At 34.4% G+C, this 15244-nt stretch overlaps 1 protein-coding gene across 1 annotated transcript in view; it reads right to left on the bottom strand.

The window, feature by feature from the left end:
* Positions 1 to 15244, bottom strand: part of LOC109414776 (uncharacterized) — a 188522-nt gene that overhangs the window by 32573 nt on the left and 140705 nt on the right. Inside the window, exon 2 of the mRNA XM_062847031.1 lies at positions 12718 to 13494. Coding sequence (XP_062703015.1) covers positions 12718 to 13234 — 517 coding nt within the window. The 5' untranslated portion in view covers positions 13235 to 13494. The remainder of the gene's footprint in view (positions 1 to 12717; positions 13495 to 15244) is intronic.

The following is a 15244-nucleotide window of genomic DNA, read 5'->3' as shown; positions in this document are numbered from 1 at the left end:
AGGTATCTCCTGAATTTTTTTTTCAGATGGAAAATGTTTTTCATTTTCAAGGACACCATTTTTGAATAAAATTTAAAAAAAATGGTTTTTGAAAAATTGTTACAGTTTTACACCTGGAATAAATCTAGGAGATAGCTCTATCCTTCCTCTAGTTGTGTATGAAAACCGATTTTGAAAATTTTGCTTCGTTATTTAATAAAAAATCAAAAAACCAAAAAAAATGAGAAAATGCGTCCAGTTCCGCCTTAAGGAGATCGTCCCCAAAACTCGAAAAATATCTTGAATTTCATTAATCTGACACAAAATCTGCTTTCAGATGATCGAATGGCATTATATTCATCTTTTAATTTATGGAAAAAGATTTAAAATTGGTTGAACAAAACGCAAGATGTTTGATTTTTATTATATTCCATATTTTTAAAAGCTGTAAAACTCCAAATTAGCTAAAGCTCAAAAACTGTTCTACTTTAAAATTTTTGAAGTACGGTTTCGAAATCAGCGCTAAGTTATACATAAAAAAAAATTGGTCGTTGACAGATGTTTACGCCTTTCGTTTTATTTTGTATACTAATGTAATTATATCGTGAACTTTCAAGCGATAATGAAGTTTTGACTAATTTAACGTTCGATTAGGAAAATAAATAAAATCACTATACTTTTCCGTGTTATCAATTTCAATCTAAGATGAAAGTTTTAAAAAGCTCATTATACAAGTCATGAACGCTCAAAATTTCATTGCATTTGGTTCATTGAACCCGGAGATATAACAGTTCAAAGCAGGCTATCGGATATTTATGCCTTTTTAAATATTTCTTACTTCATGTAGAATGGCCCAATCTATCCTAAATTTGCACCATTGATAGACAACTAGTTGACCAACTTACAGTAAAAAATTGAGAATTTTTGATGCACTTTTCGAAAAGTTACAGCTAGTTGCTCATTTTTTGAAAAGTGAAAATTTTGCCTGACCCGATCATTTTGTCCATCCCCTGTAGGTAACACAATAACTTGGCCATCTCAGGTTGGTAAACTCGCAATCAAACACGAAAAAAATCCGTTTTTGATCCGAAATTTTTCAATTTGAAAGAAATTTGTTGAACTGATGTCTTCGAATATGTTTGAGAATATTCGAAAGATTTTTAGAAAACTGAAAGTAATATTCAACGTGAATCTTTATCTTTCAATTGATTTGATTAATTTTCTGTAGAAAGCTGACTACTAACCTCAGAATTTGAGGTTAGTCATTTTTTTTTATTTTTCATCGTTTTTCAAAATAAGCAAAAGATATTTTTTTTAATTTTCTATAAAAATACACTACCCGTCAAAAGTACGGACTCACAAAAAGTATTGAAACAATATTGCATCACCCTGACTTACCTCGATACCTCCAAAACCTAAGGACTTACAAAGATGCTGTCTTCAGCAAAGTTATTCAGAAGCCAAAAAGCAACAACTTTTCTAAAGGCTCCATTTTTGTAGGTGTTTTGGTTTTAGAGATATCGAGGTGAGTCAGGGTGATGCAATATTGTTGCAATACTTTTTGTGAGTCCGTACTTTTGACGGGTAGTGTAGATTCTGCATGCATGTTTCAAAAAAAAATCTATGCATATTGTTTTCCTACATTCCATGGTTCTCAAATGACATCAAATTATAAAAAAAAAATAAAAAATAGGGAAAATATATGGGACCTCGAATATTTATATTGTTTTTATCAAAAAAGAATCAATTGTTTCTCAGATATGTGAATTTTTATACAGTCTCGACTAACACTTGACAAAGTCCAATTTATTTTTTATATGTAAAATGTTTTTTTTTTGATACTTGAAACATTGAACAAAAATGTTTCTTTCTGCTTGTTTTAAGAATTGATGGAAGCCAAAAATTCGAGAAAAAATAGTTGGAAGCTTCCTGAGCTACTAGGCAAATTTTGAGGCTGGCAGTCAGTTTTGTAGAAAAAAAAATTAAAAAAAAAAACAAAAAAAATTGAAAATTTAGAGCCGCATTGAATATCATTATCACTGTCTTTTATATATCCTTTAACCTCTTACGATGTAAGGATTTTCGCACCACGATGGCGCAGTGCACGTTCAGCGTATCTGACTAGGTCGTATTGACCCCAACATTCTTAAACATCGTCGAAAACAGCATTTCAGTTGAAGAAGAAAATGCGGTTTTTCTCATGCGCCCTTTTAGAAAAAGTTAGACAAGGATTATTGTCTAGATAGAAGCTCCTTTAGGCAAAACTTCATTTTAACCCTCTGATACCCAGTCCCGCCTTTAGACGGGGTATAGTTTGAGCATTTATGTAATTTTTGTTTCGTGGAGAATCTTTTTTTTATATTTTTGGCTGATATTTAGGACTGTTCTGTATATCTCAAAATGGTTTTTGGTGTATTTTAAAGCGTATTTACATTTTTTAAAAATCCTTGAAAAATGGATGTTTAAGTTACCTTTTAGAAGTCATTGTTTATTTTGTATTGAATCGCTACAATTAACATATTTTAAATTTTTCTCAAATCATTCTATCCTTGTTTAATAGTTTAAGGGAATCGAATACACTCTAAAATTGATTGTACGACATTTCCCCGAAAACCAGTTCCCCGAATGAAGTTTCCCCGAAAGTTTTTTCCCCGAATGCACCATTTCCCCGAAAAATGTTTCCCCGAATGTACCATTTCCCCGAAAAGTGTATGTCATCTGCCATTTAACCTTCTTTGGAAAATAGCTGACGCAGTACACGTTCAGCGTAACCTGCCTGGTAATTATGAGCCCAATGCACGAAAAGAGTTAACTCAAAATTAGCTTTCGTTCACAGATTCTCTAATTTATTTCTGATTTCAAATAGTATTGATATTTTCGAAGTGGATAACTGACACTGAGGAAGATTACAAGTGGTAGTCGATATACGCGTATCTGTCAAAGTATAAGCAAAATAGGGCGGAATTAAAAGGTACGAAACTGATTACACTCATTCGAAAAGGGTATTCTGCTTAGTGGGTTCGAAAAGTCGGTACAAGATGGTATTGATATGTTGAAGTAGGATTCCGGGGTTGCGACATTTCTGTTTCCTTAGACTTCTAATTCATTATGTTTAAGAAACGATAGGGGAACTACAAAATTTTGTAATAATGAGATGATTTTTCGTATGGTGAGATCGAAGGCTCAGAGACCTTTGGTGAAATGGTAAATTCTTCGCTCCTGCAATGAGATGGCGCAAAATGTATGGGTATTATAATTCCTTGCCTAATTTGATGCTGTTTGGCTGTTGTAGTATTCATTTCTTGCCTCTTCAACAACACAATTTTCCAAAGTTTTGCTCAAACAGCATCACATTAGGCATGGTATGATCATTTCACGCTTTTTGCGCCATGTTATGTATCATCTCACCATACATGTATTCTGTTCATCGATGTCTTAATGCATTGCCACACTTCAGGGTTATGAGAGAGTCAACTATGTGTACGGATGATTATAAACGGTGAGGTAGATAATAGTGGTGCATTGTCAATGAACTCTAGTAGAATGTTGGGCTCAATATAACCCAGACAGAATTGCCGAACGTGCACTACGCCATTGTCTAGCGTAACATCTTAGGAGGTTTAAGTTAAATGGTGAACAGTAGACCGAATGGAAATTGACGTACTGTCTTAACCTGATTGATAACCTTTACATAATAAATTTTCCTTCTTTCAAACAAAGGCTGTTCTTTCAAGTTGACCTGTGGAATTTATCATCAGCAATTTTACAACTGGTATATTTATCATTGATGTTTTGTTCTTTGGTATCAAGTTGTTCTAGTGGCTATGGACTTTTTATTAGAAATCTCCATCAGAGATTCTCCCTTCTTTCAATATATACGGTTCTTTCAAAAGATTCTGTCAAAAACTGTCGACAGTCAAACTACTAATATTTTCTGCAAAAAAAAATCAAATATTATTTCAGTAAAGTTTGGCTATTACCATCGATTAACAAGAAAGTACATATTCAAATAGTGCCCAAATACTTTCATTGAAAGCAACCATTTTTAAATTTCCCGTATCGAATGGGTTACAGCTATAGCCTACAACTTTTATTCCGATGACGATCTTTAGCAGATTACTTGAACCCCGACGATTCATTTTAAAGGTATGATATGTTTTGAGGGCGTTTTTTGCGTTTGAATATTCAACAATACTCGTAAGAACTGCTTATGAATCAAAGAAGGGATAATCTCAGATGAGCGTGTACTGAGTTGAAAGCCCTATAATTTTCAATCACAACAAATGAAAAGAACGACCTTTGTTTAGAAGAAGAGCAAACGTCATTCAAATATCATAATTATAATTATGTCTTGAAAAATATCTCAAGGGAAAATCCAGAGTGATCATAATACCAATAAGGTATGTAATTTTTGTCAGATGCGTCTCATACAAGCTAATAAGTGTTCCATGCACTTGATATCTCCATCAATTCGCCAATTGTGTCAAAGCAAGAATTGAAACTCCAAGGTCATTAAAGTCCTGTGAAGTCATTGAACAGTCCTTCTAAAGCCGGCCAGATGGAAGTTTAATAAACATTTCGGGGAAACGGTCTATTCGGGGAACTGGTTTTCGGGGAAATGTCGTACAATCCTAAAATTATTTTCCTTAAAATAACACGGAAAATAATATTTTCTGTGAAAAAAAATTTGTATAATCATATTTCAACAATAATCATAAAATCTCAAAATGTTTTCGTCTCAAAAAATCCGTTTCCCAAATTGGCTTCCAGGAAAAATATAAGTGTGTGGATGTTAAAAAAAAATTAGAAAAATCAAAAACTGAAATTTACGAAATCGAGAATTGAAAAAAATCATCCTCCAAAACATGTTTAAATCGATTTTAGATAACGAAAAATGATATTTAGATCAAAATCAAAAATTTGGGCATTAGAGGGTTAATTAAAAGAGGCCGTGTATACGCCGTACTGTCATGATGAAATCAAAGCTGATTACACAAAATTAAGGTGTCCCCTATACAGGTACGAACCATGGAAATGACTTCAATATTACGCGTAACTAAGAATTATACTAAGGAAACCCCTTCAAGAATTATTTTTTCAAACATTTTTTTCTGTAATAACCGCGAAAGGCGCATTCTCAGATTTTTCGGAGAATGAATTTAGGAATGTGTTTTCTTGCATGCATTTTTTAGAAATTTCTCCAGGATAACCTCCAAGAACACTACCAGAGATTCTTCCGAGTTTTACCAATTCTTTTCCAGTTTTTTTTAAAGAAAATTCTTGCCGGATTCCTTAGAATGATTTCAGCAAAAAATCCTCCAAAGTTTCCTCCAGGTTTGCTTTAAGAATCCTTTTTCTGTCTATGTATTTGTTTGAAAAATTTCCAACAGATTCCTACCGGATTTCCTCCAGGATTTCTTCTTGGGTCTTCTTCAGGAGTATTTCAAGAAATTTTTCGAAAGATACAATATAGTATGAGTGTCCATTCATATCGTCCTTGTATTGACTTATCATTACTTGAAGAGTTGAAACACATTCCTCATCAGGATTATTCTCGATTTGCCAATTTGTTATTCAAACGAAAATTAATTGGGATTGAAAATGATAAAATTTATTACACAGATGGTTCCATGATTGACGGTGTTGCAGGGTTTGGAGTGTTTAATTTGCATTTGGTCCATTTTTATAAATTGGAATCCCCATGTTCCAATTTCACAGCTGAATTAATTGCTCTATATTTTACATGTAATTTGATTAAAAAATGTACACCTAGCATATACATGGTGTGTTCTGACAGCTTGAGTTGTCTTTTGGCTCTAAATTCAATAAACTTTCATTTCAAAACTAACCATATAATTTTGTCAATCAGAGGGTTACTACATGATTTAAATTCTCGAGGTTATTTTATAAAATTTGTTTGGGTTTCAGCTCATTGTAGTATTTTGGCAATGAACAAGCCGATTATTTGGCAAAATTAGGTGTTTTTCGTGGAATAATTTATAATCGTGATATTTTTTCCTATGTTTCTCCAAACTGAAGAAATATTCATTGAACAATTGGCAAATTTCTTGGAATGAAAGTGAACAAGGACGATATTGTTATTCCATTTGTCCAAGAATTAAGAATCATCCTTGGTTTAAAAACTTGGATGTTGGACGTAATTTTGTTTGTTCTATTTCAAGATTTATATTTGCAATGATTATTTGTATCGTATGATACAAGTATAATAGATTCTAATCTTTGTGCATGTGATAAATCATATGAAGATATAGATCATATTGTTTTTGAATGTCCTCGTTATAAATTACCTAGACAAAAACTTATGGATAGAATGGTTTGCTTGAGCAATGATATTCCTGTGTCTGTTCGAGATATTTTGACCATTAAATTTCTGCCCATCTTAAAAATAGTATATCAATATTTAAATGAAATTTCTTGTCGAATTTGATGCTCGCTGTTTTGTTTTCCTTTTTATTTTAAGAAAAAACTCCCTAGGATACGATTCCGATCAAGTATTTGACCCCTGATTTCCATACGTGTGGTGGCCCATTGGATGTCGTCGGCTCTGGCATGGAACAATTCCGGATGAGCCTTTAATATTAAGTTTTCTTTATTTTGTAATTACTGTTTTTTTGAAAAGAAAGAGGTTTTATGCCTTTTTGAGAATCCCGAGATGAACTAGCCTAAGGCTAAAAATCTCGTTAATACAGATAAACAAACCACAACATTTTTGAGAACGATTTCGTAATGTAAGGAAATCACTCAAAGGGGCTTTTCCCTCTTTCAAAATCAGAAGTTAAAAAATAAACCTAATAATAATCTTGAAATTAATCCACACGCTGCTTCAGAATTTCCTCCTGGGATTTCTTAAGGGATTCTTTAAGAAATTTCCTCCATGATTGCTACCGAAGTTTGTAAATGTTTTCGTTCATGTATTTCTTCAAATATGTTTGAAGGAGTTTTTCCACGAACATTATCAGAATATTCTCCAGGAGTTCGTCTCCGGGATTTCCTTCAACGAGAAATCTTTCATTAAACTAAATGATGCAGCTCCAGAGCAATTTTTGTTTTCACAAGGATTGGAAAATTCTATAGGGTTTTGTTGAAGCAGTTCAGAATTTTTTTCCATGAATCCATTCAAAAACAATTGTTTTCTGCAGAGGTTTCTTCGGGAATTGCTCCTAATATTCATGGATTGTCTGAGGCGTTTTTTTAAGAATTTCAAAATATAAAATTCTTCTAAACAATTCTCTGGGGGTTTCTTCAGAACAGGGATGCCAGATAATTTTTTGAAAAATCGATCACACTTTTCAAAAATGTGTATCCCGTATAAAATTTTGGTGAAAAATTAGTATCCCATACAAAAATAAACCAGCCCCGCTTGCTCATAAATTTTTATTTCATATAAAACGAAATCTGTACGCATGCTCAAAAATCTGTATATATGGCAGCCTTGCTCCAGCAGTTCCTCCAGGTATTGCTTAAAATTGATTCAAACCTGGGGATTGCCAGGGATTTATTCAGTCTTTTCTTCAGAGATTCTTTCTCAGATTTTTTTTGGTAATGTTTCACTTTCTCAAAAGATGTTCAAGCTCTTCTAGACATTGTTTCGACGAGTCATTAAAAAGAGTTTAAATGCATTTCTGCAGAATCAACTTCGAAAATTTTCCCAGACAGTACTTAAGGGATTTTGTGTTGAACTATTTTGGAAAATAGATATCATCAGACTAATAATCTCTTCCGAACTGATCTAGGAAAAGAGGTATCACCAGGATTCCTTCAGAAAACGCTCAAAATTTCCTCAAAAATTTATTGAGGGGCTTCTTCGAGAAATCCACCAGCAATTTTCGCCAAAATTTTCAGAAGATTACTTCAGATTTTTTTACAGTGTTCTACAGGAAAGTGTCCAGAAAGTTCCAATAAATTTTGAATTGGAATTCTTTTCCGAGTTTCTACATAAATTTTCCATGATTTTTTCAATGTTATTTGAAGATAACTAAAGGAGGTTCTATGAATAATCACTCAGGCATCTGGGAATTCCCTCGAAGATAAATTCAAAAATTGCTTTTTTACAATTTCCTCTAGAAAACTCCTAAGGTACCACAAGGATTTTATTGGGAATCCTTCAGACAATCCACCAGGTATTTTTTCGGAAGTTTCTTAAAGAATGCTATTAGAAATTCTAATTTTTCTGTGTAACTTCAAAAAAAAGTTTTCCGAAAAAAAACTCTGAATCTTGAAGAAATTGGTCGTCAAATCTTTGGAAGAATCTTTGTTGGATTTTCAAAAAATAAGAGAAATTCCTGAAATTCTCAATGAAAGTACACTTGAAGTAAAATTAGAAGGTAGGAGAATTTCAGATGGAATACAAGGAAGAATTCCTGCAAGCAACCCTAAAAAAAATCAGAGGAAATTTCCGGTAGATATCTCAGGAAGTACTCTTTATTGAATCTCTAGATGAATATGTGAATTATTGAAGTAATTTCTGGAGAAATATCTTAATAAACTTTTAGGGAAGGCCTTGCTAGAATTCATAGAAAGGTTTATTGAGGAATTATTAGAAATAATCCCGGAGTTTTTTTTATAAACTCTTGGAGGACTTTCAAAAGCAATCCTGGAGCAATGCAATAAGGTACGTATTTTTGAAGGAATTCTTGTAGAAATATTTGGAGACACGCCTAGATAAGCTTCTTTCGAAACCGCTAACTATTAAGAAAATTCTAAAGGAATTTCTGTAGAAATTCCATAGAAATATTTCCAAATAAATATTTTAAGAATCCTTGGAGAAATTCTAAGAGTTGTTTTAGGGGAAATTCCAGAGAAATTTCGGAAGAAATCGATGGAGGAAATATCTGGAGGAAATTCTGAAGAAATCTCTGGAGAAGTTCTAACTTGAGCCAGGGAAAGTAATTACGCTAGAACCTCTGGACCACTTCCTGCATTATTTTAGGGATGAATCCCCGAATATATTCCGGGACATATTCCTGCGGAAATTTTCTATGGATTACCTTAAGCATTTTTTTAATAGCAATTCTCTGGTGGACTTTTTTTTAAGAAATACCTGTTCAAATTCTGAAGGAATCTCTGGAAAAAGCAACAGAAAGAATTTAGAAAATAATGAAAACGAATTGCTGAAGGAAACCCTGTGGAAATTTTGGATGGGTTCCTTGACAAAATATAATAAGGGTTTCCAAATAAGCCACAAGAAGAAAGTCTAAAGTATTTTTTACGGATTTTTAGAAACCAAAGAAATCTTCATCAAAAAGTTCATGAAGAAAATTCTTGTTGGAGTATTTGAAGGAGTCTGTGGATAATTTTCCTAAGAAATCCTTGGATATATTTCTAGCGGCATCCTGAACATTTCGATAAGTGCGATTTTCAGAAAGTCTTCTAGAAGACTGGAGGTTTGAGTGTTCGACTGTTCGGATGCACTAGATGTTGGATTTCTCGGCTATGCAGTCACCAGTCCTTGGAACGACAACGGTTTGAATTCGTCCCTACGTTTCGGCAATGTTTATTGTCATCTTCAGGGGGAAAATAATTTGGTTCGTTCTTTGTCTATTAGCAAAGAAGCGGAATGTATGTTTGGGATTTTGTGGTTTCTTTTTTGAAAATTATTTTCACTTATTTTGTTGGCAATTAGGCATTAGGCATTTTGTATTCAATCAGGCAGTTTTTTTTTTCTTAATTTTATTTTTGTTTTTTTTGTCTAAAAAAACTGCCTAGTTGAATATTCCAGAACAGTGCCTATTTTGTTGATTTTTTTTTTTCAAAGAACCCAATCACATGTGCAGACACCAAAAAATCCCATACAGACATTCCGCTTAGCAAAGACTACAAACACATAACAAACCAAATGATTTTTCCCCTGAACATGGCAATAAACATTGCCGAAACGTAAGGACGAATTAAAACCGTTGTCGTTCCAAGGAGTCTGGTGACTGCATAGCCGAGAAAACCAACATCTACTTCTAGAAGATTTTCCATGATTTCTGGCTTTTGAAATTTCTGGCGAAGTTCCTACTGGGATTTCTCCTAAAGCTGCTTCCAAGACCTGTAGTAGAAGTTCTCCGGGATTCCTTCCAGTATACCTACCAGGATTTCTCTCAAAGATTGTAGTGGTCTCCCTCCCAGAGCTTTTTTCGGGATTGCAACAAGAGATTCCATTGATATGTTTTCTCATGATTTTTATCGAATTTTCTTCCAAGATGTCTGTTGGAAGTCTTCTCCTCTGGCCCATTTAGCCGAAGCGGCATACACGCAAGTGTTCAGCAAGACCATATTAAGGCGATAGACATCCCAATTAGTAGAAAAGGAATGAGAAGACGGAGAAAAAAAAGATAAGTTTAAGAAGATGTAGTCATTTTCTAAGGTTTCTTCTGCATGTTTTCGAAGATTTCTTCCAATGATTCTTTCGCGCTATACCATCCAGTATTATGTGCGGGATTTTTTTCCTTGGGATTATTCACAGAGATTCTCCCAGGATTTCTGAATGTTTTCCGTACGAGTGGTTCGCCTACAAGAACTTCTCTTGACAATCCTTATTTTTTCCCTCCCAGCATTTTTTTCCATCGAGCTTCCAGTGATTTTGCTTGGAGTTCTTTGCAGGATTTTTTGAGGAGATCGTCTCGGGATTTTTAGTAAAGGTAATTTTTTTCCGGGGGTTTCTCTTACGATGATATCTGGGATTACTTCAGAAGTTATTTGCGAGGAATAAGAGGTTATCTCCAGAAATTTCCCTTGAAGATTACTGGGAGGCATCACGATAAGAAAACCATTTTAAGGAATTCCGAAATTTCATAGAAAATTTGAAAGGATCTCAGGTGGAATCCTGCGAGGAGCCTCGGCATATGGGCATATTGCTCCCAAATTATGTGAGGAATCCTGGAACAAACTCAGGGAGAAATCTATCTCTATCGAGAGAAGCCACGGGACAAACCGTGCTACAGGAGATTCTCTTGAAGTATTTTTTAGAAGATCTCTTAAGAATCCCTTTTAAGTTCCTCCTAAGATTTCTACTGGAAGTCGTTTTCTAGGGTTTCTCTTAAATGATTTTCAGGATTCTGTCCACTTTTCCCTTTATGATTGATCTGAGAAATTTTTGTGATTGATTTTCATTGATGATTTCTATAGAAGCTCATTCTGGAATTTCCTCTCGGGGGTTCTCTCGGGATTTCTTCTGCTCATCGTTTAAGTTTTTTTCGGAATGTCAGCCATAGTTGCTCTTGGGATTGCTTTCCAGAATTTCATCCAAATGATTTCTAGGGATTTCATCCGAAGCTCATCTCAGGAATTCTTGAGAAAATCATTGCGGGATTTCTCTCTGAGGTTTTCGCCCTAGAGTTTCTACTGTTATTTCTTCCGAAGTTCCTTATGAGATTTTCGAGCTCGCCCGAAGTTCTTCTAGGGATTTTTCCTAGAGTTCCTCCCGGAATGCATTCCAGGATAACTTCTGCAGTTATTTATTAGGAATGCAATTATTTATTTCGGAATAATCCTGAGGAACTGTGTGGAACTACGATAATCAATTGTAGAAAATTCCGGAATCATGAGAGATTTTGAAAAGGATCCGGATGAAATTTTGCGAGAAGCTACGGTAAAAAGTTCGGGAGGAATTCCGGAGGTACATTTTAGATAAATACCGAAAGGCTTCACAGCGAAACAAAAATTAACTATTGGTCTGCCTCAAAAGCAAACGTATGTGTCTCCGATGGATTTTGGGTCGATATATCCGAATACGGGCTCAGATTTGCTTCAGCACGTCACAATTTTGAGCTGTACTCCAATTCATAGGGCAAAATACGCGATTTTGGGCTTTTTTGATTTCAAGCCATTAATCATGGACATATTTTTTAAGCAATAAAGGATAAATTAGTCATTTTTCATCTGAATTAAAGACTCATGCAATATATTTTGTTAAACAAAATCTAGCTTGATAGTTTTAAGCGATTTATGTTAGGGACGATATTTCCCATGCAAGTCTTCCTCCAAAAGTTGTATGCAAGTTTACTTACTAACATAAAATGCTTAAATCTAGTAAATTTTATTTGGCAAAACGAAATATTTTACAAGAGTCATTAATTCGGATGTTAATTATCCATTTTACCCTTTGATCATTTAAAAAAAATATTTCTATTCTTAATGGCTTGAGATCAGGAAAAAAATTCTGTATAAATCTTGATTGCGTTAAGGCTCAAGCATCCGTCATCATTTTTCGGAAAATAAAAAGCAGTTTTCTCGCTGCACATCAAAACAAGGATCATGAAAATATATTCACTGCATTATATTCCTCATGTGGAGTACAGTGAATATATTTTCATAGCAAAAACTTTTGTTTTGAACGAAAAAACTGCTTTCAAATGTTTGATGATGACGATGATTTCAATGACGAAAAGTTCAACGTTAAGAGACGAACCAGCCAAGGGCTGAAAGTCTCTATAATAAAGACAAATCAATCAATCTTGATTGCGACCCATGTAAACAATTCAGAAACAAGTCCTGAAGCAATACTTGTAAAAATTCCGGAAGTGCCACGAAAATATTTTAATTCTTGGACGAATGCTTGTTTGGAGTTTAAAAACGTTTACATTTTTGTGACAGTGACTAGCCACGTTGGGTCTGCTAGTTAGAAATATGATCTGATAGAGAAATACTTACTGATCACAAACCTGTGTACTGTTTAGCAATAGTTAATTGAATGAGATTTCCGAAAGTGATCCAAGCAAATCCAAAACTCACCTTTGAAGAAAAACAATCTCCCACTCTCGACAGCTCTCGCCATTTTCTCCTGACTGAAAAACCTTCGGTCGACAAACCGAGCCACTCCTCGCACAATTTTCCGATCAAACTCGGACAGCTCCGGCAGGCCACTCAAAAGGCTACCGTAGTCGCCCCTCCGCGCCGGTCGGGATGCATTCCCACTGCTGGCCAGTACCGGTGAAATCTCGCCCAGAATTTCGTTGTAATTTCGATCCAACGCATCGTTAACGTAGTTCTCCAGTACGCCTTCGAACTCCTGCAGCATACCGAGGTCGGTGCTGACGTTGCTGGCGGGAGCTGCTGCCTCGCTGGAGCTAATTAGATTCCGATTAGTCACCGTCGCCATTGTCGTGTCACCGAGCCGGATTTCATCGGTGATTTGTTCCGCATGGATACCGGTCAAGGAAGCCACCAGGGCCAGCAATACGCAGCCGAACGTTTGACGTCTGCAGCGTAGGAGCAGAGTTCGTCTGCTCTGCCTTCGCCTCGTTTCCATGGTTGGATGCTGGGTGGATACTGCTATGTGTAGCAGTGGTTCAGGTATTTTATTGATCTGATCAAAGAAGTTCTGGGGATATTTTTTCGTATGACGTTTGTGCGGTATTGAATTTTCTCCTCTGTATCGGGTAGTCACTACTGTTGGCTCAATTGAACGAGCCCTCGTTATAGGAAGTGCATTCAGTAAAATTGTTTGGATTCCGTTCTGTTTACATATGCCTGGCTAATGGTGAAGAACTCTCGCTTTGAAGGTAGGATCTGAAATGAAATAAGAAATTGAAACGTATGTTACTTCTACGTGAAAATATGTTGGTAATCGTAGAGAAATGTGAACTTTACTGTGTCTAATTTCATGGAAGCACATTATGATTGCTAAGTGCTTGCTGAAGACTGATTATTGTTAAACTGTTCTAGCAATTCTAAACATTCTAGCTGTACTGCTAGAAAGCATCACCTCAGTGATAAAGGAGATAATGCTGAGCACTTCCATAGTTATTAATTGAAGGGCTTTCTTTGCCTTGTGCAGAAGATAGACAAAATGATCGAGACAAGTCGATTTGTTACTATTCAAGAAATGGTCAACTTGCTGTAACATTTCGAAAAGTGCATCAATAAATCAAATCAAATTTTTACTGTAAGTTGGTCAACTAGTTGTCTAACAATGATCTAAATTTGGGAAAGATTGGGCTATTCTTAATGAAGTAAGAGATATTTTGGTAAAAGGCATAATTATCCGATAGCCAACTTTGTACTATTATATTTCCGAATGATAAATGAACCGAATGAAATGAAATTTTGAGCGTTTTTGATGCACTTTTCGATACGTAACGTAAAATTTAAACACGAAATACAAAATGAAAATATAATATTTATCATAAAAATTTTATATATCATAGTATCTTAAAATGTTTTCGTCTTAAAAAATCGGCATCCAGAAATAATATTATAGTGCTCGGAAAAAAAATAAATAGAAAAATCAAAAACCAAAATTAACATAATCGCGAAACAAAATAAATCATCTTCCAAAACTTCACTTTGGAATTAGGTATAACTTCCACTCGGCTGATTAAGCCGCAAAAATCGATAACTAATTGATAAGTTATTTCAAAACATATTTTGATCAATTTCAGTTGTTGAAAAATGGGTATAAGAGGGTTAAAAGCTTGACAATGAATGAGTTTACAGGGAGCAAACGACCAGTGTATGTGCAAAAACTAAATCTGTGATACTGGAAATTCTTCCAAAGATTTCCTCAGAAATTCCTCCTAGGATTCCATTATACAATTGTTTGGATTTTTTCCGTTTTTCTGTGAATTCCAAATTCTTTCGGAAGTTCGGCTTTTTTTCTGAAAATTTTTCAAGAACATTGCTGTTGAAAATTGACTGTAATCTTGACTATATAGATTAACGACCGTCAATCTACAGAGTCTTTCAAGAACTGTTTTAGAAATTCCATCAATGGTTTGTTAAGTAACTATTCCTGGGCTTTAAAAAATCTTCTAAGAATTTTTTAAGAGATTTCACCGGAGATACCTTCAGAACATTCTCTGGTGAATAATTATTTCAGACATTCTTTCACAGATGCCTGCAGAATGCCTCAACAGATGCTTTCAGGAAATCTTTCACAGGTTCTTTCAGAAATTATTCCATAGATTTCTTAAAAAAAAAGAAAAACTTGCAAGAATTTTCAATTTATTGCTCCAAAACAGCTTTCAAGAAGTTTTCTAGATTAAATTAGTCAAACGATTCCTCTACAAATGTTTGCTTAGATTCCATTGGATATCTTTCATCCGCGAATCTTTGCAGGAAATTTTTCAGAAATTCTTCCAAGTACTATATAAAAAATCGTGCAGGGATTAATACGGAAATTTTAAGCAGTCATTCCTTTAAAAATTATTACGAAATACTTTAAGAAATTTATCAAAGGATTCTTTTAGAAAATCTTTCATAGATGGCATTAATAAGTGTATCATAAATTGTTTCGGAAATTTCTGTACAGATCCACCAG

The sequence above is a fragment of the Aedes albopictus genome, chromosome 1, assembly GCF_035046485.1.
Source record: "Aedes albopictus strain Foshan chromosome 1, AalbF5, whole genome shotgun sequence".
Taxonomy (NCBI): domain Eukaryota; kingdom Metazoa; phylum Arthropoda; class Insecta; order Diptera; family Culicidae; genus Aedes; species Aedes albopictus.
This window is presented reverse-complemented; position numbering and strand designations above follow the sequence as displayed.